A 23,400-nucleotide genomic window follows, 5' to 3' on the forward strand; every position below is an offset into this window, starting at 1 on the left:
CTAGGAGGGGTGCAACCAGGCTCCATCCCTTCTGGCAGCACAGGTGAATTGCCTTCACCTGTGCTCCCATGGCTGACTCACTGCTCGCCTCAGGTGATCAATCAGAGGTTCAGGCTGTGATTCAGCAGTTCCCATGTAGTGAGGCTGAGGAGAACTGCTGTTTCACGAATTAGAAACCAAAATTATGTAGTTACTTGTATTGATGCCTAATTTTAGTCTCCACATCTTGGGCTATACTTACATTGACAAGTTGTAGTGCCCATAGATTCAGACTCGTATAACAGAACAGTTGGTGCTGAGGTCCTGGTATATACAAATTTCAAGATGTCTTATTTCAGATTAACTTTAGCCTATTCCTGTAGATCGAGAGGTACACTTCATGCTGTGCCCTAAGAGTATATCTTCTGGTAATTACCACTCAAAAGGATCCTGTCTATGTGTCTGTTAACTGTTTCTCCATACAGCCAAGTCATGGGAGATGAGGCACAGTGAGAGACTGGCTTTAAAAGCCCCCTCCTAATCTGTGCTAAAATGCTAATGTAGCTTTGGTGGTTGGTCTTCTGAAGCTAAAAGCAGTAGAAGACAAATGATCTTTCTAGTTCTCCCTTGTGTTTTTTCTCCTCTGTGATCTGGTTGCTGTACATAGAGGAATATGAAGACTTAGTAATTTTACTCTGCCTTTAAATATTGGGCCCTTTCTTCCTCCCTCTCCCACTGCTGTTCACACAGGAAGCATCACTGAAAGCTGTAAGGAGAAAGTGTTGCTGCCACTGAAGCCTTCCTCCTAAGGTTGCCTCTTCGAGACTATCTGACCACTACACTCAAGGAGAGGCAGATCAGGCAGATGTTGATCTGTCAGAATGCTCAAAATACTCATTATTTATAAACCTGTGACAAATATGATGCATTTTTGCTCCATAAAGCAAGTTATCTCAGTGATATGTTCAGTGCTCAACTGACTTGACTTATATATCCCAGAACCAAGAAGAAATTCAGGCTTAAGGACCCAAACTGCTTTTAAAAGATCCCATCCGTGAAATAAGCGCATAATTTTTCTCATTATTTTATCATAAATGAAAGTATCTATCATTATGGCACAATACACCAATGAATTCTCATCTTTTCCATTCTGCAGGAGAAAATGACTATTTCCAGGCTCCAGTATATGCTGAAGGGAAGCTAAGTGTATAGTTTGCATTTTTTTGCTGCAGAAAATATTATCTCTCTTAAGAGCTCCATGTACTATGGGCTGTGCTAAGCACTCTGCTTAAAGCGAAGTGTGGGAGTTCAGCATCTCTGCCAAGGGCACGGGATCAGGAGAAAGCTTGTTATGCTTGTTGGCTGAATAAGGCCCTGTATAGAGTTTACAGGGAAGTCAGAATGCAGTTGTGTGTTGTTAGCCATCAGCACTACATTTAGCACAAGACAGAGAAAACAGAGATGACAGCACCCAAAGAGGATGCAGCTTTAGGATGCAGGTGCTTTTCTGACTGTGGCCCTTACAGTAACTAAAACGAACTTCTGTGTTCTTAACTCGGTTGTTGTTGTTCCCTTCTTTGCACCTTGAAACCAACATGCATTAGACAGCCCAGTTAACCTTCTCTGCTAGGGAAGAAACCCAGAGCTGTGTTACTGTGGTAACTGAATCATTTTTCACTCTAAGACAGAGCAGTTCAATGCAATGTATTATGAAACAGCCGACTTCGGTCAGGATGAAAGCGGCAGGATGCCTGACAGCTTTGTGCTCACTCTGTGAATGAATAGAGCTCCCAATTAACGTGGTGCTCAGCTTTTAACTTTAATAATCATGGCTATAACTCAACAAGAGTGTTTATAAAACATCTGACTGGTTGCCACGTAGATGTAATTTTTCTGTAAATGCCTGAGACAGTAGTTTTCACCATCGCTATTGTTTATTACGTGCATTTCCAAGGATGCTGATCAGGATGCTGCTATATTAGGGTGTGAGAACTAATGAATATCTCAGCAGAAGAGATGAAGCGTGCTTTCTCTGCCTGGATAATACACAGAAAGCAGCACAGGAGTTACCAGCTGAGAGAAATGTGCATCAAACTTAGATGGGAAATGGGGGCAGGACTAATTCAATGCCTCTAAAATTCCCAACTGTTTTTCAGGAAAAACAATGCAACAAAGGATCAGAACTGTAAATACTTTTCCCTTTCATTCTGTACAGAAATGCCTGCAATCCACAGTGGTTTTAATTCATTAGAGGAAAAGGTGAAGATTATTCCTCTGTCATGTGAGGAAGATTCCCCATTCTAGGCCTTAACAACTGCCATTTCAGGATGCTGCAAAACAGATAAACATGAAATGGCTAATGGGAGATGGAGTCATTATTCCTGTTATAACCCATTTAAGTTCATAACCAGCTGAAAAAAAAAAGTCAAAAGGAAAATGAATATCCTTACACTTGTTTCTCCTGCCAGCCCAGAGGGCCAGCATAGTCTCTCCTTAGCAGCAGAGCTCTCCTGTTTGGTTCTCACTGCAGGAGTGTTAAGGTGTGGCAGTGAAGTAGGGGATTGTATATGCAGGGGTGCAGGTGTAGAGATTTTGTCCCTGTTCTCTGGGGAATTTTTGTGCATTAACACTGGTATAATGGTGCCTGGCTGTGACAAAGATGAGCAGCTGAGAAATACATGTAATAAATAATGCACGTAAACACACAAGATCATTTCTAAGGGAAGTGGAAAGCAGCCCTTTTAGCTCACAGCTAATGTGGTGGAATAATAAAACTCCTTCTGAGATGCTGTTGTCTGGCTTGACATGCTTTGTTTTTCTCTTTAACAGGGGAAGTGTTTTTGCAAATTAAAGGCCCACTAGAAGACACATATAAAATCTATTGCTATCGCCACGATGATGCACACACCTTGCTCGAATCCTATGAAAAGGATGAAGAACTGAAGCAGCATTTAAGACACTGTGTACAGTCCTTAAAGTAAGTTCTTTTCAAATGATGATTTCCGTCCATAGTCAGTTGCCTGGCAGGGAACATTTTAAATGGATGCAGATGAAAGGTCCCCTGTAAATCCAGAGTTTTATGAGGCTTGCTGGAAGCTCTGGCTTATGCTGCTTTCATGAAAAGATGACAAGCCAGGGGCCATGATTAGATTTCTTTCTCTCTAAGATGGCCAAAAATAGCACAAGAAAGGTTTCTCTTCCCTTAGCTTCAGTGCCCCATACTGGCAGAAGAAATGCTGCATCATATAATGGGCTGCTGGGAGCACCCTTGCCCAGCTCCTAGGAAACACACCGGCCCCATTTTCAGTGATTCTATTGCCTGGATTAAAATGGCACGCAGTGGAATCATTCACACATACTGGTGTTTCTGGACCCCCACTGTAAGGCCCCAGAGATCTGCAGCTATGCCCAACACCTCATGATGAGGATATTTGAAATTGGCCTATGTTGAAACAAGCTGTCAGGTTCCACCAGTGGAATTTCCTTCATGCCACTGCCTCCAGCACCATCCCCTGGGGGAAACGTACTGGGGATGCAGCAGAAAAATGGCTCTGTCTCTCCTCCAGCATGGCTTCTTCCCACATCCTGAGAACCAGTTCACTTTCTCTATGAGGAGCGCTTCTCTTCACTTGCGAGCTCCCTTATTCCCTCACTTTCTCAAAAATCTTGCACAGAGCTGTCAGGAGAGTGCATACCTTCAGACCATAGGTCTCCCTCCAGCTCCAGAAAAGGCTCGTGCTGCGCACTTCCACAAGGAATGCAAAGCTATCACAACTAATTAATGGAGTGTACATCAGCAACAGATATTTCAATTATACCCTAGCTAGTGATCAGTCAGCAGAGATGTGTTAGGAGATGGAAAGTATATGCCATTTCACGTATACTACGTTGTGCTTTTCTCCCTGTGGCTAGAAATAGCAGCCAGTTCAAATATTAAGACTTGAAAGTGCACACTCAAATGCACAGTTGTGGTCACCTAAACTTTTTACTTCTGATGAGAGAGCACTTGTCCTAGGAAGAAAATTATGTATGAATTTGACCAAATAAGTTACAGACTGTTTTATATTGCGAGATATAATATATGGGGGCCAGTGACTATTATTCTTCAAAGCTCTTTACTTCTTACATCTTTTCTTTTTTCCTTGGGAAGAATACTATTACACTGGGGGGAAAAAAAAAAAAAAAGAAAGAAAAAAGAGGTCTAGCAAGAGACTTCTGTTCCTCAGTTGAGTAATATCTGCCTTGTAAAAAACAACTTCTGTATTAAGATGAATTTGCAAGTAGCCCTCTGCACATCTGTACAAACAAATCAGATTTAATTAGCCATACTTAGATTCCTACGCCTCCTGTTGACTAAAGGGGAGAAATTCCATCCCAAAATGTAGGTGTCTGCATGGAGACATGTGCAAATCCAAATTATGTGGAAAGCCATGTTTCAGCAGTGATTATGCAAAACGGAAATGTTGTTTGCTAGCTTAGCCAAAGAAATGCAGCTGGTAAAAATGAAAGGATGCTGGCAACTACCTGCTGTGCTTTCAGTCTGAAGTATCTTGGTCAACTATTACGGGGGCAGAGGGACGTCAGAAGTACTCAAAGAGCTGATGGTGCTGAAGCATTGAAAACACCAGCTTCCAGATGCTCCTTTGGCTGCTGATAGGCAAGGAGATGAAAGTGCAGGTGGTCAGAAAGCAGTGGCTGATTACATGATGTCAGCACTCAATACCAGAAGAGTCTCATGCAGAGGTGGAGGGACATTGTCATTCCACAGAATCAGAGAATCACAGAATGGCCAGGGTTGGAAGAGACCTCAGGATCATGAATCTCCAATCCCCCTGCCACGTGCAGGGCCACCAACCTCCCCATTTGATGCTAGTTCTCTTGCATTTGGGTGAAGTTCTCCAAGTTTAATTGTAGCATGAGGAAAATATTCTGTGTGCATGTTTGCATGTTTCCAAAAAACAACAGTACATCTCTGCTGCTTTCTGTATGCATATCAACAGTATCCTACTCTGATGAGGTTTCAGTTGATAAATAGCCTCTCAAAAGTTGAACAACTTAATTGATTCTCTATCCTAAAAGTCTACAATATATTCTTTTTCACACAAAAATAACGTAGGAATGACATTCAATTTTGCTCTTTGTGCCAAGGATTTGATGTTGCTAGCACAGTGACTCAAGCTGTCTTCTCTAACAGAGTTAGGAGAAGGCTGGGCAAAATCCAGGTTCCTGACAATCCTTTCTCATTTGGGGCTGTCCTTTCAAAAAGATGTAGGGCCAGATTCATTGGTACCCTCTGGCTGTTTTGTGCAGTTCTGCTGACACACAGCAGCCATAAACCTAAGTTAACTGGCCAGTTACAGCTGCTCTGTGTCACCAAAGTGTATCTGAGAATCTGGCCCATGATCTATATAAGTCCTTTTAGGAGGAACTAATATATATTTTTGTTCCTTTTCTTTTGCAGAAAGATGTATGAGGAAGAGTAAGTACTACGTCTTTTTCATGTGTAAAATAATCTTTTAATTATCTTTCATTTATCTTAAGTACGCTTAAAACTGTACATGTGGAAATTTTAAGAACACTAAGCAATATCTGTAGAATGCATAGACTTCTCCAGGACATATGTGACAAAACACTCTCAGTTTTAATTTCTCTAAGCCTGTCTGGTTCTCTAATTACTAACTGCACTGGTTTTGCAATGTCTTTCAACACTTGTGGTTTATGAAGCTACTTAATTTGGATGCCAATTCATTCAGAGCCCTTTACTACCACCTCATTGTCTAATAAATGTGCTTAGAGAGCTCTGAGCTCCTCAGCAGTGCTTGTCAACAGTGCAGTGTCAAATCTGAAAATCCAGGCACTCTTCAATTGCTGTGCATTATGTATCTGTAGGCCTGCTCAGTACACACCAGGCTGATAGGTAAAGCTATTTCTAAGGTAAGGACACTTTTGGTAGCCCTAAATATATGAGAAATCCATCTTTCTGAGGAGCTTCCCTCTGACAATGGCTGTAGGAACATCAGAAAAGAACAAATGTCTGGCAACAGCTTGCCAGAATACTCACCCAGCCTCGGATACCTGATATTTTTGAAAAGCTTTAAGGGAGAGTTTATCAGGGCTGTGGTTTTGGACATCCAGCAGGTCTGGATCCTTGAATACAAAATGAAATCCTAAATTTACCTGCAGGAAGGGGTAAGAGAAGAGATTAGCTGAACCAAAGAAAATGATTACAACTCAGACAGAAATGTTAAGAGAAAAGAGAAGCAGGTGTGCTTTATGTGGATAGAAGAGAAACATCTGTAAAATCAGAGAATTAGTCAGTTGGACATCATAAATAAGGTCCATGTAAAATAGCTTTCAAAGGATTTACGTGTTGAAATCCTAGGTTGGGGTTTTCAAGGTTTATTTGGTGATTGAAAGCACTTAATTTGCATTGGTTTTGATAAAGAAGATTCTATACTCCTTTTGAAAAAGGGATAGATGTCCTAGGAGGAACACCAAATACCCGGAGTAACAGTAAGATAACATGAGAGAGCAGTGTGTGTAGAAATAACATAAGACTGGCTGCTCTGCCTTGCACTACCCCCCCAGAAGTTAATGCCCAGCTTTCTCCTTTAGTTTACAGTGGACTGTGGGATACAGCACACTTCTTGAGCTGAAACTAGCTCTTATAAAGCTGCACAAGGAATGAAGTTCACTCAAGAACCCTCCCCGTGCTTGGCTACCTTGCATGACTTGGTGGCATTTGTGTTCACCCTGCAGGCACACAGGCAGGGCATGCCGAAATGCCATCTCTTGCACTTCAGATGTTGTGGAGTCAAAGCAAAACGTGGGCAGAACTGCACCTGAAAGTCTGCACAGTCTGCTCTGTGTTCGAGTTGGAAAGCATGGCATAACTCCCCTCAATCTCCCAGGTTGCTTTTCATTCAAGTGTGATCATTCATTCAAGAAAACAATTATACACATATCAGACAAAGCTGCTTATTGCTATCAACTACACTGGTTGGATTCTGCTTAGATTAACAACTATGCAGCCTCAGTGAAATCCCTGGGTTTGCATGAGAGCCTTACAGCACAGCGAATTATTTGCCTGCCTGTTTTGTGCTAATATGAGCTCACACATAGTAAATTGTAAAACTCAAGTCTTTGAGATGTGCTGCAGCCTGTGATGCGTGCACACAATTTCAGAGCTGCCAAGCTGAACACAACACCATCCTCAGCCCTGCGATACCAAACTGGCAGTCACATTCACCACAGGACTTACCTGCTAGACAGCAAAAGTGTGAAATTAAACCCTGAGTTCCCTCTCTTTGCACAGCTCACCACCATGTATTTTTTAAACTGGTGGGAGTCCTTCTGCATCTGTCTTGCTTTGTTGTAAGGAGGTAGGCAGGGTATGCCACGAAGCTCACTGCAGCTAAGTCAGCTGCATGCTCCGCAGAGCTACACTGAGAATCTGCGATGAGATTAGTGCAGCTACTTACAACCTAGAATACTTGCTAAATTCATGATAAAGTGGGGAGAGGCAGAAGCAGCACTGCAAACGAATTATCAACTTAATTCTCTGCACAATGGCTGTCACAAGTCTGTTTTAGTCGCGTGGCGGGGCCACGTCCTGCCTGGCTGCCGAGTGCATGCTCGCTGGGCCCACTGGAAATGGGACTCATCCAGGGAGAGTGGAGATCAGCAGATAATCTCGCTGGGGAGAATTAGAGGAGTTGAACTTTGTGGCATTCAGGGCCCCAGGGAGTCATTATCTTACAACAAACCTACTATCTCTCAAACCATATTGCTAGACTGTGTCATGCAGATATGTGAACAGAGGGCTGTTTATCGCTTGGGCAGCTGTCCAAAGTGCAACTATATAAAGAGAAGATACTTGAAGATTTTTCCATTCATGAGGCAGCTTCTACAGATTTGCATTCAAGGGGCTTTTTGGAGAAAACAATAACAATTTAAGATTTTTTTCATTATTGCTGCCAGAAGCTGAAAGAAGGGAAAATAGCTCTACATATTTAATGTAGGATGCGGGGGAAATGAGGGGGATTGAAATGATAAGAAGGTTTGGGGACATCAAGAAGCTTTAAAAGGCATCTACTGTTAATTTTTTTCATGCAGAACTTTTCGCAGATAATGTCTGTGCAAGAGAGATGGTTTAAATATGCAGATGTCTCTTCTCAAAGGCATTCAAATTGTTAGTTAATTAGTCAGCAGTAAGGACTGGTTGGTGTACTTTTCATACATATAAAAGTGGGAATGAAAGCCTTTTTTTCCCTTCTTCTGCTCTTCCTGCTCACGAAACAATAGATGTCAGCCTGCAAATCTGAGTGGATGTTCTCTGCTTTTTGTACTTCCCTTCTATGTTTTATTATTCTGCCTTTCCTCATTCAGAAATCCTTCTTTGCCTAGCATTAGCTTTTCCACAGTTATTGTCAGATCAGCTCCTTCCCTCCAAGACAGCCTTTTTGGGCATGCAGATGGAAGCACTGCTCTGCTCTAGTGCCTCACACCATCCCCACCAGCTCGCTCACAGTTCCAAGGGGCACCTGTGAGTCTGGGGTAGTTCACAGGAGCGCTGGTGATGCTGCAGCATTCCCAGGTTTGCTCAGCAGAATGCTAGCATGAGGAGAGACAAGGACTCCTCTGTCCTGCTGTCAAAGCCTCAGTAGTGTGACGTCACCTCCTGGAAGCCAGCACAGAAAAACAGCAGGTAAAGAATGGCAAAGCTTACACTAGCAAACTGAAAGGTGTTGCAAGAAGGGATGCAGCAGTGAGCAGGCATCTCAGTTACTTCACAATGTGGAGATGTTGCAATTTTAAGGCTTAGGGGCCAGAGCAGGATGTAGTAGCCCCACTTCTTGTATTTCTCAATCTTCCTGTTATTTGCTCTTCCACCTACATCTCCCTTCTTGGGTGCTGTGCAAGTTGCACCATACACACCCCTCAGACTGAGTGGGCCAGTTTCACAGCCGATGTCTAAGCAATATGGCAAATTGCTGAAAATACAGAAAACTCAGACCTGGTGTGTATTTCTCATTGAGGGGGCAGGAGGATGGTTTCATTTGCAACAGCCCGTGTTTCCTGACAGATGTATCTTATTTTTCGACTTAAGTGGTGATTGCATATCTATGACTCAGTGCAAAGCACTGCTCTGGTTTTGATATTTTCTGTAGTTGAAAGCTCAACTGAAGGATATAAAAGGCAGCAGCTTCAATGACTAGACAGAAATAGAAGAAGTTTTTGTCTTCAAGGAGTTTCTCCTTATTTGACTTTTCCTTGGTATAAATTATAGAGGAAAGCCAAATCTAATGGACATGGGATCCCTGATGATCAAGCCAGTACAGCGGGTAATGAAATATCCCTTGTTACTCCATGAACTGTTGAATTCAACTCCTGCTTCTCACCCTGACCACAAAGCACTACAAGAGGCCCTTTCTGCTATGAAAAATATTAATGTGAACATCAATGAACTCAAAAGGAGGAAAGATTTAGGTAAGGAAAAAAAAACAGTGAATTTTTCTGTCAGTTTGGGCTGGCAGTTACAAGAGAGGTTTCCACTCCAGTCATAATGCCACATCAGTTTTCGTTGGTGTTACTTAAGTTGTGCAATACACTGGGTTTCAGCAAAATAAAAGATGCCTTAATGTCACTTGTCCTCAGCCAGCTGTGTTACCTGCCAAAGGATGCAGATTCCCCGAACGTGAAAATGATAAAAGGATACATGTCATACCCATGTTCATCATCAGTAATGCAGCTGCAAACACTAATAATAATTAAGATGCAGTGATAGTGCTGTTTCTTACAGACTTGCCACATTGAAGTCTTGCTTCAATATTCTCAAGGCTAGCATTGATAACGGGGTTTTCATGATCTCAAGCATTTTGACACAAGATTACAGCAAGTGACATCAAAGTGTCTGGTCTCAAACGGTTTTGTATTTGTGCCCCCATTCCCATGAAAAGCCCCAAGGATACAGATTATTAGTGTCATGAAATTCTCTGTCTGCAGTGCTGAAGTATAAGAGGAATGATGATGATGAAACCCTGAAAGAAAAGTTTTCTCGACTGAATATTCACTCCATTAGCAAGAAATCCAAGAGGGTCACCAGCCATCTGAAAATACTGACAGGGGGAGAACCTCAGGTACTTAACTCACCCAACTGCAGATTTGCATTGACAGCTTCAGTGCTGCTTTTGCACAGGCGTTTCTAAAAACATTTTAGAAAAACAGTTTGTGGTGTCGCTTTTTTCCTGCATCATTTATAAAGTCATTTTCTGAGTGTCACATAAGACAGGAAAGATCTCTGTGATTGAAATAGAAAACAAGATAATGTATTCTTTATCCTTTCCTCTTTTATCTAAGAGTTTCTCAAGCTTGTGATCTTCAGCAGAGAGGAAGTGACCAGTATTTTTGTGAAAGTCAGCTTCAGCTCTTTGTGGTTGGACTGGCAATAGTTACTGTGAATACATTCTGGGTGTCTTACTCTCCATCCCAACCTTCACATTCTGAGTCCTCTAAAGAAGATGACTAATAGTCCCAATTAGTGAAGATCATAGGGTTTTGCCTCTACATGCCTAAGAACCTGTAAACATCAAAACTACCAGAGGCAAAGAACTCTGTGATAAATCCAGTGAGTGCTAGGTGGGCAAAACCAAAATGCTCCTTCATAATTCCAATGCTGTAATTCAAACTACCAGGATAAACATTTTCAGAGAAGCTGCAATCTGAATCTGAAAGAAAATCAATTATAACTGACCTTGAAAATGATACATCTCTACACAAGCCTACTGGTTATACAAGGTCATTTGCCTTTCTAGATGTGACTTTACAAGATCGGTGCCATTTTTTCCTGTTTTGTTGTTTACCAGTTGGTTTCCCCCCTTTCTCTGACGCAAACTACCCACATTTACTTTTTTTTTCCTGCTCATTTATTTGCACAGTGGAAATTTCTGTATTTTTGCTGGTTTTCCCACAAAACCCCATGACAGACTGGAACACTGTCAACACTACAAATTCAGAGAAATGTAGAATTAAATGGGATTAAGAGGAAGGGTGATTTTTTTTTTTTTTTTTTTTAAAAAAAAAGGTTCATTTTCTGTTTTTTTTTTTTTTTTAATTGAGCTTAAAATATTTGAGAATCATCTTAGAGTCAAGATGTATGTTATAGATTCAGCCCTCTTTCTTGCTTAATTAAAGAAAGTTTTCAATTCACATCTCTGAAACATGCTGTGACCCTTACAGCAAAACCCCAGAAAAACAGGCTTGAGATTTCTCAAATTCCTTAACTAAAAGGTAGGCAGAAATAAGTGTATTTTCAGGGTTTCTATAGACAGCATTAAAAAAGTAAAAGCAGCCCGTTTCCAGCTGGTGAGGTTACAAGCTGGAGAGCTGACGTTGCTCTAGAGGTAACAGCTCCACCTACAGCCTGCCTGGGAGAAATCTCTCTATTACACACATGAGCAGCAAAGGAAATAATGCCATGATGTAAAAGGATACCATATTTTATGTCATATTTTCACCATCGTTTCCCAAATGCAGCAAATACACATATATATATATAAAAAATATATTTATGTTTATTCATGTGGATGTGCTTATAATAAAGCAATGCCTTGCTTCCACAAGGTTTTGCAGAACTTAAAATCTCTGTCATGCTATCCAGTGCCTTCGACTTCTCTTGGACTGAGATCAGAGTTTGGGAGAACTAGGGACCAATCTGTTCTGTTTTCAAAGGGAGGAGTTTAGAGAAGGCTTGAGGTTTTTCCAGCAGAGCTCTAGAGATTTCTTTCATTAGTCAGACTCCAAAATAACTGAAAACATCTGATTTAGGTGAAAGATCAGACATTCAATAAGGAAGAAAAGTTGTTTCGAAGCTTAGAGAAGACTGTGAAATCATGTGTGAAGAACATTTCATTATCCTTACAGCATCTACAGGTGGGTACATGGTTTTATGCAATCTGGGGCACAACTTTTTTCAGTGGAACATTAACAACTTTATCCTTTAACAGTTTACACTGAAAATAGGTAAGACACAGGAAAATATTTTCACAGTAAACAACCCCCAAATGGCTGGAAACTGCACAGAAAAAAGCAAATAGGTATGAGAGATGGAAAATATTTCTGATTCCATCAATATTATTGCAGTATCTGCATGAGCGAGTGCAGCACATTAAATAAATCATAACCCATTTTCATCTTCCTACCATCTCCTCATTTAGGATTCCATACATCTGGCTGCACAGAACATAACTGGGCTTCAGGAAATCTTGCAAGACAAAGATGACGAAGCTAACAAAAACTCAAAGAAAATGAACAACCCTACAAATGTCTGTGAAGACCTTGTAAGTTTATGCAATGTCCAGCATTACATAGATAACAGTGTGACTGAGAGAACGCACGTATGAGAGGAAGACTCAGGGCAAGAAGGAGCAAAAAACCCTTAGGAATCCACTGGGAAAGATGAGTGTTTCCTTGGTGTAAGTTGCTATAGGAAATTAGAAAATTTAGTCCAAGTAAAATGTATTTTCCCTAAAAAAATAAAGAAAACTTTGTAAGTTCCTAGGATTAAACTAAAATCATTGCTCTAAGTTTGCATGCTTCTGCTGAGCTTTAGACAGGAGCAGCAGATCTATGTTTTTTCTAGTTTCCTTACCAATATTCACAGTCTTACAGTGACTTTTTTCTTTTCTTTTTTTTTTTTTAATCTTTGCTGTATAGTCCTGATCTATTAGTTCCTGGGATCATAGATCCATGGAAATCTCAGCTATTATCACCCTTCCAAGCAACTTACTGTCCTTAGTATAGGGAAAATGTGAACAACCTGGATGTAGCCTATAATGGTTAAAAAACAGTAACCCAACTCTGAAAAACTTTAAGTTTTTCAACCAGTCTCTCACTTTCAGGGTCCAAAGGAACTCTAATATCTGACTCTACTAAGATAGACTAAAACGTCTCTTCAAAATGGGCCAGGCTGCTGCTTCAAACAGTTCAACCTGGTGGTTGTTCATTCAGAGGTGGAGGTTTTCTTATGCTTTCCTCAGTCTGGTGACAGGAAGTGAGATGGTGTAATTTCCTTTTCTTTGTAGTTCCAGAATTTACAAAGAAACTGGAAATTTAATCTTAATAATCAGAAATATCTTTTCAATAACTTTAAAATGAATGACTACATTAGGGGAGGAAAAGGGACCCCTCTCTCACATCGAATGATGACTGTGCAGTATGGAAGACATCCTTCCCCACCCCACTTCCAGAACCAGCAAAGCAGCAGAAGAAAATCCACAGCAGGTGAAACATAAAACCATTTTTCAGGAAGACACTTTGTAACTCCCACTGCCTCAGGACCCATCTGGCCTGAAGTCCCACATAATTTTAAAAAACATCTGAACATTATTTAACTGTGGAAATTTTTAATAACTATGTTTACTTATTTTCTACTTCTTTGTCTTACATTTCATACAGTCTTTATCCTATATATATATCTTAAAAAACCAACAATGTTGTCCTTACTTTGTATGGTGAGCAGATGTTTACACGTCCTTCTGTGTGTGTGTTATCAATGGAGATCTCAGCAATAGGCTCACGTTAATTTTTTTTTTTTTTTTCCCTTTCTGCATTTGTCAGTAATGGATATTTTCCTCCCTTGTGTTTTAGGGAAAACTTTAGGGCAGAAATCCACGGTAGCCCCTTCACTTCTGGAAATCAAGAACAGCAGTTTGGAAAAAGCTTTTTTTTTTTGAAACACATCAAAAACTGCTTCACTAAACACAGCCTAGTTTTTCAAGTGGAAATAAGACAAGCACAGCATCTTGGCCTTGGGTCCTGGTCCTAAAACAGATGTGCCCTCAACCATGGCGTGCTATGGAGGGGAAGAGGGATGGCTGCACTTTTATTCCCACGCTTGATCCAACAAGCTATTTCACATAGAACATCCAAGGGCTTTAACTTGATGATGAGGTTTACTCATCAAAAGTCTGTGCTATATTACAACGTGTGACTATCAAAAATATATTTTTTTTAGTGCAATGTTAATGCTTTGAGACGATTAGAGGCTAATAGGAATGTCTAAGAAGGATTTTTTTTAAAATCAGCGTCTGTGTTTGCTTAAACAGGAATTGATTTACTGCTATTTATTTTATTTGGCTGAATTCTCAGTTTTACTTGAGTGCAGCACCACAAGGCACTGAAAAGCACATTCACCTACTCTTCAGTTTCAGTCCTCATGGTTATCCTTCACTGATCCTTGCCTTGGTCTTTCCTCCATGGTATCACAAAGGACAGTAACATATGCTATGGGCTCCAGGGGGCCATTTCCATTATCAGACACCATAAGCTGCAAATCTGTTACCTCCTCCTTTGCAACATTACGAAAGATTTCTAACTTATGCTATACCCTGTACTGTGAAGCTGCCCCTGACAGCAATACTTTGGGAAGGGTCAATAACAGATTGCTTGATGGGCTGCAATGAGGCTGAACCTGAAGTCTGAAGAGTTGCGAGAAAGAAGTAACATGTGGGACTGTTTTATATCTTTCCAGATGGCTCAGCTAGACAAGGTTGTTTTGACTCCTCTCTCAGCACTACAAGCCTTGTTTTCAGGCCCACAGAAGCTCATCCAGAAGCGCTATGACAAACTGTTGGACTACAACAGCTACCTCCAGAGGTCAACAGGAGAAGAGCTTGATCTAGCAAAGAAAGACTATGAGGCTTTAAATGCACAGCTAGTGGAAGAACTTCAGGTATTCAACAGAGCAGCCAAAAAGATTGTGTTGAACTGTCTGTATTGCTTCATTACCCTCCTCAGAAGTATTATGTCTGCAGCACTTCAATCAAATTCTGCTGTGGTGGTGCCTGTTCCAGTAAGTACATTATAAATAGGCATAAGCCCTATTTATCTCTCTTTCTTTCTTTCTGTATGCATTGGGTAGGATGTGTAGGACACGTGCCTAAAAGCTACTGCGATTTTGATTGTTTTGGTGAGCACAGTCAATTTTTTTTTTCTTCTTTGCAAGCGTAGCAAAGGTTAAGTTCTCAGCTTGAGTTTTGTCAGTCTTGGACCTTTTATTGAGAGTGACCATAACGCAGCTGCTCCAGTAATATCAGTGGAGAGACAATAGGGCAAAATGGAGGCAGTTCTTAGTATTTTAGCCTTGGTTTCTTTAGGTCGGCCCTGAACAGCCTAGAAGACACGGTAAGAGAAATTCTAAGAAAGTGCATGAACTCTCCTGCTAGTGTTAGAGCTGCAGTCACACAGAAACCTGTAGGCATAAGGATGAGAAGATCTGATGAAATAATTTATATGAAAAACAAGTTGCTTTTAAATCTAGATATGCTGCAGAAGCTCCTGCACAGCAGGACAAGTCAATAAAGTATAGTTCTATCTGTGTTGGCAGTTTTAGAAAGTTAAAGTAATTTCTCTTACGTAATCACAGCCAACAAGGATGCCTATTTGAGCTAACATAAGAGCATCAGTTCTTCCAGCCTACTCAACTCTTTCTATGCACTGTAAACATTACCTCAAGATTATGGAAGTATTATTAATTTGTGTGAAAATTACACAAAGTTCACTCCGCTGGAGGACTCGCAACCTAAGAAACAAAGCTATGACAATACCTCCAAATCCACTCACCTGAACCAGAGGCATGTTTAGGCAACTGTGTTTGGACAAAACACTGCATAAGAAACACGTTGCAGTGAGGCCCTTCTGGAGTATCCCATTCCACCAAGAGCTGACTTTAGAGGCAGAAAAGGGCTGAAAAATTGAGAAAAGATCAGGATCAAAACAGAGCTGCACTGTTCAAACAGAATATAAAGGTTTTTCTGCATGAAGAAATCTGATCCCTATAATTTGACCATTAAGTATTTTGGAATATGCTCTGTCAAGCGTCAAGCATTGTTTTCTATGATGCTTTTCCTAAAAAATTCTTTGCGCCCCCCCCCCCCCTTTTTTTTCCTGTTTACATCAGCAAACATATTTGGAGTTAGGCACATACCAAAAGCACTCACCCAGTGCCTCAGACAGAGTGCCAGCTTATCCATGTGTCTTTAACACATCAGCACAGTTTCACAGAAACACAGCTGTGGGTTAAGCCTTGCAGCACATGGGCCACTCTGATGTACATTTGCATCTGAAAGCAGGTGGCTCAGTACCATAAATGCAAAGCTGCTCATTTACATTTTTGTTGCTGTTTAGAATTTTTTTAATGATTCAACTTAAATCAGTATGCCTTGTAAATCTAACAGCAATCATTAGTTACTTTTCTTAAACAGATCTTTCTTTTGTCTTGTGCCTAGCACACTATAGGCTCTGCAGGAAACAGCCATACCTTGTCAGATTTCTGACGCCTAGTGTTGAGCCCATTAAGCCAAATATGCTGTCTCAAATCTCGTTACCATTTTGTTCATGAGATCTAACCTACCTTTTTGTTTACAGCTGTCTTCCTCAAGCATCTGTGAAGTGCAGCATCAGTTAATGGAGGAGGTTCACAAGCTGAATTTTGTAAAAGAAAACAGCAGTGCAACCTTCATTGAAAGAAAACTGAGCTTGGAAAAAAAGAAACCTGTCCCATCTCCAGTGAGTATCGTACATCTGAGTCCTTTAAAGAATCCTTTTCTGATCACTTTTGAAACAAATCCATGTTTATATCATTCAGAGATCTGGCTTTTGTCCCTTCACTGGGAATCTGAATTGTGTTATGTGAATGAAGCTGTTCCATTGGCCGGTAACTTTTTAAGACTCTTCACACTCGTGTTGTTATCTTGGAAATCCACTTGAGATCACCTCTGATTATCCTTAGATCTCTGTGCACATCTTAAGGCTGTATATGTAAAATTGGATTGCTTCTCTTGTTAAGAACTCTTGCAGCATGTCTTACTTTTATTCAGAACTTCTCATCCGGCTTTTCTATGTGTATTTGTATGTATACACAAATTAACACACATACCCCAGAACAGAAGATTCATAAAGTCCACTAAGGGATCCACGTCTGTAGTTCCTAATCTTATCAGACATTTACAGAGCATTCAAAGGGTCTACTTAACCCTACCACACAAAGTCAGATTTCAGTAGAAGCCAAGGAAGCTGCAGGATTCATTTTTGCATCAGAGAGGCAGGAACATGTGCTCTTTCTCTCAGTGTGTTAAAGTCACAGGGACGTACAGCCCCTCTCTTTTGGCCCTCTAACCAAACACGCTTCCAGCAGTTCATAGCACCTTGCCATATACAGCATGGGAATTTTGTACAAAAAGCAGACTATTCTGTTTCTACTCATTTTCTGCTCCAGTGCTTTGCTGTGCAAGTTGCTACATAACCTTAGCACACCTCTGATAATTTTTGATTACACTTTTTGCAACTTCACAGAGGAATTCAAAGATCACAGTTCTGTAAAAACAGTTAAAGCAGTGACATTTCACATACAGAACACAGGCTCATGAGAACAGAGTACTGGCTAAGAAGTACTTAATTAGTTATACTCCTATATATCTTTCGAGATCTGCCTGTTATCGGTCAGCTATCACCATAGCAGTTGGACAGACCCCTTCTGCACATGCAAAGGGCATTTGGTTACATACAGCTGTGTAACTCCTTTATCTGGATGTAGAAGTGTAGTCAGTTGCCACATGCAGAATGTACGCTGGTTTTTATGCATCTGTGCTGCTCAACAAGCAGCCTCGACATTATTCCTACTGAACAATTTTTGTAGTCTTTTCAGCTCGAATCCCCACGTCAAACAGAAGACCACAGGTCCAAGCTGCTGTCTACGTACAGCGCAGAACTGCTGTATCAAGCTAAGCGCAAGTGCAATGCCACGCAGGAATTTGATATTGATCTGCATGAAGGAGAAGTGGTGGCTGTTGTGGAGCAAAAGGATCCCTTCCAAAGTACTAGCAGATGGCTCGTTGACACAGGAAGTAAGTTCTCTGCACAAACATCCCAATAACAGCCTCCTATTGATTTCTTTTCATTCTGGCCCCATCTGTCTGCTTATGTTGTACTGACAGCTGCATAAAATGGTTTAACAGCATTTTTTTTTTTTTTTTTTTTTTTTAAATTTTCTGTCTTTTTACTGTGATATCCAGTCCTCAAGGGATATGTATATTCCTCCTTCCTGAAGCCTTTCAATCCAGCCAAAGCGCAGAAGGACATAGCAGATAGCAACTTGTGTGATGATGATTTTGATAACATCAGCCTCTTTGTCTCTTCACGGCCATCCTCTGACAGCAGCTCAAGTTCAGGGCACAAGAAGAGTGACAGCAACTCATCTCTTCACCCCTGTAAAAATCCCACAACTAATAGCACAGAGGCTGGAGATTCTCAGGATGTGGATGATCAGCATGTAAGTAGGATACCTGCTGAGCCCTTCTTATTTTTCTCATCTCAAATCCACCGTTATAATGGCTGTAATTTAAATAGTTCCTTTTGCACTGGAAAATTCTTGTACTAATCTGTCAGAATGACATGGGGAATTTGCTATCCTCTGTCCTTTGGCTTTTTTAAATAGCTACAAAGCAGTAAAAGATAATCAGTTCAACTGCAAATCTCAATCTTGTCTCACAGAAAACACATCTTCACATTATACCACTACATGTACAATGTCTCACAGTTCTCATTTGAGCTGCTTGGGGATTTTTCCACTTACCTTTAACAAGACAGTGTAGCAAAGATGATCAGCAAGGCACAGAGGTGTCTGAAATTTTTACCATCTTCAGACCAGATCACTGCAGATAGGATCTCTGGCAGCTGAGAAGACGATTTGAGAGATCCATCCTAACAGCTGCCATATTTAAGAGTAAGAGATTTAGACGAGGTCTTTCTCTCCTTTGAAACCTTGTAAATTCTCCAGCCAATGCAAGGCTGCATGATCTGAGCTGAAAACTTTAGCACAGTGCTCTCCTGATGAGCTTATTTTGTTCCTTCCTACGCAGAATTCCTAAGACCCTTCAGTTTTACTTATTACTTTGGCCCTGTTCTTCGTATACTGTAAGCAATTACAGACCATGCAGTTACAAGTAATTACAGACCATATATATACATGTTATTAGACACATTGTACATACAGAACTTGTACTAACATGCAATGGCCAGCTAAGACGTGGCACATTTCTGAATTCAGATTTTGCATTTTGTGGCTTTCCTTTTTCAGACCTTCTATGCTGTTTATGCATTTCAAGCAAGAAGTGATCAAGAACTCAGTCTTCAGGAGTATCAGAAGGTTAGGATACTTCGGTTTTCTGACCTGAGTGGCAATAAAGAATGGTGGCTAGCAGAAGCCAAAGGTCAGAAAGGATATGTACCATCTAATTTTCTCGGAAAGATGACATATGCTTAGGAACCCAAAAGGTCCATTCAGCCAGTTTCTATGAAGCAGACAATGATAATCTACAATGGTTTGCAGAAAGCAAGGCAAACTCACAAGTGACTGACAGAAGCCACGGCACCTGGTGCAGCACACACATGATACTGAGGACCTCTGGTTTCCAAAAGCCATCACCTTGTCAAGACCTCAGGGAAGAAGCATTTAACAGGAAGACCAATTCTGCTTACCACCCCAAAGGGCTTGCTTTTCCCTATTACCCCATAATTTTCACTTCTATCAAAATGTCCTACATCCAAATTCAACCTACAAATACACTTCACAGCAGAAGTGATGTTCCCCCCCCCAATATTCCACAAATAATATTCAAGATGAAGGCAGCCAGCCTTGAAAAAAGACAAATTCAGCCTTCAGGGATTTTGCAGCTCAGACTGAATTGTTCTTAAATCTCTACCTTGATGAACACAACCACATCTCCAAACTCAAGCTTTTGGGTTATCTATTTTTATCTCCAGCCACTTTTGTAAAGAATCTTTTTCTCAGTGGTGAATAGAGTGGGAAAAGAAAAAGAAAAAGGCTTCCTTTTTTTTTTTTTTTTTTTTTTTTAAGAAGCATTCCAGTTTAAGCCATACTGATGCAGTTGGTATCAGCAGCTGAACTCAGAGATGAAAGTATGTTTAGTTACATGTAGAAATGGAATGAGGAAAAAAAAGGGAAGAAGAAACAAGTAACATGAAATAAAGGTTATCTTCAAGAAAATAAATTTCATAGCTACTTTGTAAGGTAAGAAACAGTCTGCAGCAAGACGAATCTGCCTCAGGTTTAAAATGACTTTTCTATACACTAGCTGCTTTTTAGTGTAAGATCCATGTAGCGAAACAATTTGTGTCACTAGATTTAGGAAATTCATTAAGATTTGGAAAAACGGTCAAGCAGTGCCATTCCAAGAATATTTACTGCCTATCTGATTCTTTAGGTCAGACACAGAGATCATACTATCAAGGGAATACACTAAGATTTAAGATGTATCAACATTTATCTTCCCAAAAAGAAAAAAATAAATCATTCTCATACTGAAAGCATCTTAACATTGAACAGTGAAGAAAATACTGATGAGCTGATCTGCTGTTTGCAAAACTTGGAATTAAAAGCCCTATATCTGGCTGAAGTATCTTAACAGCAGTCAGGGTTATTTTAAGAAGATAAAATAGTTTACATCATACCCTCAGCAAGCATGGAAAACTAAAAAATCCCAAGGAAAGATGTGTTTTTCAAGCAGTACTTCTTGAGTTTCCCTGAATGCAGTGACCCTTACTGAGCTTAGGCTGGTGGGCAGTCTAACAATACATCTTTACTACTACCATTGATAACTGTGCGTTTATAAAAATTTATTACAGGACAGAAATGCCTTGGTCCTCTAGCAATGAGTGAGGACCTTCTTACATTAAGTACTGCAAAAACAAAACAGATCAACAACCTAAGAGTCTGAGCCTGAAACAGCGAAAGAAACTCCTTGTAGATATTTTCAGTACAGCTTCATAATTGTTTTTAACTGACTGACCAATAAAATGGGGGGGCAGGAGGGTGTTGTTGATCAAAGGTGAGCATATACAGAAATTGTTCTAAAGCTGTTGTGTCAGTTTCTACTTCCTGAAGCACAGGATACGAATGTAAAACAATCCAAAGCCTACAGCATAGCAAAAAATAGCCAGTCTGCAAAGAAAGGATGAGAGAGTTACAATAGCTGATGCAAGCAATAGTTTTTGCTGCACAAATGAATCTACTTTCATTTTCTTTGGAGCTCCATATTTGCATTTAATTTTGCTGAAAAGATAATTTTGATTTTTGCTCAGAAGATGTAATAGATACACAGTGGAGCTGTGCATCTCACAGAGCTGAGATCCTGAAATTTGTGCCAGATTAAAGTTATACGATAGAGAAACTTGTAGACTTCACTGAGATGGACAGCCAGAAATTAGGATATGAAATTCCGAACTATTACAATCCCAAGACCAGTAAGAAAAGATATGTAAAAGGTTGCTTAACTTGCACTTTCATCTTGCTGTTTCATAGCAAGCAAAAAAAAAAAAAAAAAAAAAATCATTCATCCATGGATGAAGCTTTTTTTTTTCCCCAAAAAAAGAAAACTTCACATTTAAGTAAATTAAGAAAATAAAGTGAAGGAGGGGGATGAAGGGGAGGGGTGCATGACCTTGGATGAATGAATCATATGGATTACTATCAATTTCACCCTACTGAAACTGCACTGCTCTGGCACTTAAACTTTAAGATTATGGGGAAGATATGCACAAGAAGCTTTTCAGCATGTCTTACATTTCAGAGTATTTTATTTGGAGATGTTCTATAGTTCGCAGTAGTTGAAAGAGTTTTAGAAATGACTGAATTGTATTTAAGTGCTTCCATGACTGCATTAAGTCAAGGAGTGCTTTATATTTCAGATAGGGAAATTAAGTAAGGGCAAGAGTCAGAAAAAAAAAGATTTCTGTAATGTTAGTTCTCAGAACTCTGCTCGAGTCATACGGAAGGCTCTGATTTTGAGTGTTATGTACATTCTCCATGAAAAATCAGGCTCTGTGAAGGTGTCTCTAAGCAAGTTCAAACACTGCTTTCCGAAGTTCAGTAGGGATCCTGAAGTAACAAGAAAGATGAAGTAACAGTGACAATGTTTCTTTAAATATGTGGGATTTCAGAACTTCTAGGAGGATTCTAATAAGCTATGAAATCCCACTTGATGGTTAGCACTCTTTAAAATGTTATACTGCAGGCTAGTTTATGTGACTTCATTATATATATTTAAAATCTTTACAGTATCTTGGGATTCACTAAATATAAACAGGTGTTCCAGTGGATTAGCTTATTACCTCAGAAATTCCAAGTCTTGTATACTAAAATTTGGAATTACAGGTGTCTCACAATCTTTTTGTTTGCTTAAAACAAATAAAAATCCAAATTCAATTATTGCAAAACCAAGAGATGCTCTTTGAATTAAAGCCTTCACCCAATAAGATTCACAACAATTCAAATTAGACTTGCTCAGATGCATTTTTGTTAAGAGTCCAACTTTCAGCACTACAGTTCTGCGCCAGGTTAGGACTCCAGACATTCTTAAAAGCTACGTAATGTTTTCACAGCTGATTCAGTAATGTAAAAGAAGGTTACAGTATTCTAAGAATTTTCTTGTTCTAATTAGTGATAAAACTAATTATTTTGACTGAAGGAGGAAAAGGCTGCAGTTTAATCCTGCATGTACTCAAACATGCATTTTAGTTACTTGAACCATCATGACAGTAAGCATGTACTACTAGGACTGGGTCTGTTCAAACTGAAATGTTCCTCCCCTCACAGATGTATTTTTAAGTATTGACATTGGTCACCTGCAACCCTGCAGACATCCAAGCCAAACAACACAGCGCCTCTCATTCGACCTTTGACAACTGTGTTGTCTTCCCTCTTAATCCTTAAATGAGGATTTACCTTTTTGAAACAAAAACACATTGAAGAATTCTTCCTTCTGAGTAATTATGCCCTTCAAATGCTAAAATATACCTTTGCTGTCATTTTAAGCTAGATTGCAGAAATGCCACCTCTGGACTAGAGCTGTAAAAGAAAACAGTCACAATGCTTGTGTGACTATAACTCCTACAGTCATCTTTGTTCAGAAATGGTGAAATTAATCTTCTTAAATTATTGCAATAATAAAAATATTTTTCTAAGGCTGTTGTCTTTTTTTAAACTATACAAAAAAAGACCTATTCCAGAAGCTAAGAGCTATGCATACTACCCAAGATCTGCTTCCTGTTGTCAGCTATAAAAAGCATCACTGCAAAGTTACCAGAGCAGAAGAAATGGTCAGTTGCATCAAATAATACACTGCCTTTTTAGTATACATCTTAACTTCTCTATTCACATAGTAAAACTTGCTCAGTATCTTGATAACATATGATGAGTTTCAAAATACACCTCAAGTTTGCAAATATGTTAGACCTGTTCTTTTCTTGCTATTTCTATGGTTGTGACCATTATTTACTGCTATGCCCAGCCAGTGTTTCCTGTTACCACTCATGACAGAAAGGCCTGCTATGGAAGTACATTAC

At 39.9% G+C, this 23,400-nt stretch overlaps 1 protein-coding gene and 1 long non-coding RNA gene across 3 annotated transcripts in view; one reads left to right on the forward strand and one right to left on the reverse strand.

The window, feature by feature from the left end:
* Positions 1–23,019, forward strand: part of ARHGEF38 (Rho guanine nucleotide exchange factor 38) — a 36,657-nt gene extending 13,638 nt beyond the window's left edge. Inside the window, exons 4-14 of the mRNA XM_042812697.1 lie at positions 2,809–2,956; positions 5,441–5,458; positions 9,269–9,468; positions 9,985–10,118; positions 11,806–11,910; positions 12,195–12,317; positions 14,510–14,830; positions 16,405–16,545; positions 17,675–17,882; positions 18,051–18,307; positions 19,115–23,019. Coding sequence (XP_042668631.1) covers positions 2,809–2,956; positions 5,441–5,458; positions 9,269–9,468; positions 9,985–10,118; positions 11,806–11,910; positions 12,195–12,317; positions 14,510–14,830; positions 16,405–16,545; positions 17,675–17,882; positions 18,051–18,307; positions 19,115–19,300 — 1,841 coding nt within the window. The 3' untranslated portion in view covers positions 19,301–23,019. The remainder of the gene's footprint in view (positions 1–2,808; positions 2,957–5,440; positions 5,459–9,268; positions 9,469–9,984; positions 10,119–11,805; positions 11,911–12,194; positions 12,318–14,509; positions 14,831–16,404; positions 16,546–17,674; positions 17,883–18,050; positions 18,308–19,114) is intronic.
* LOC122157207 lies at positions 5,531–20,021 on the reverse strand. Of its 2 annotated transcripts, none has more exons than XR_006167796.1 (4): positions 16,391–20,021; positions 15,601–15,723; positions 13,483–13,667; positions 5,531–6,156 (listed from the first exon to the last, which is right to left on the reverse strand). It is a non-coding gene; the product is annotated as an uncharacterized LOC122157207 (long non-coding RNA). The 2 variants fall into 2 exon arrangements; XR_006167795.1 differs by having other exon boundaries at positions 13,483–15,150.
* Positions 23,020–23,400: the final 381 nt, after the last annotated feature.

The sequence above is a fragment of the Centrocercus urophasianus genome, unplaced genomic scaffold, assembly GCF_019232065.1.
Source record: "Centrocercus urophasianus isolate 14NV4802_14NV808 unplaced genomic scaffold, USGS_Curo_1.0 seq_13, whole genome shotgun sequence".
NCBI classification, from domain to species: Eukaryota; Metazoa; Chordata; class Aves; order Galliformes; family Phasianidae; genus Centrocercus; species Centrocercus urophasianus.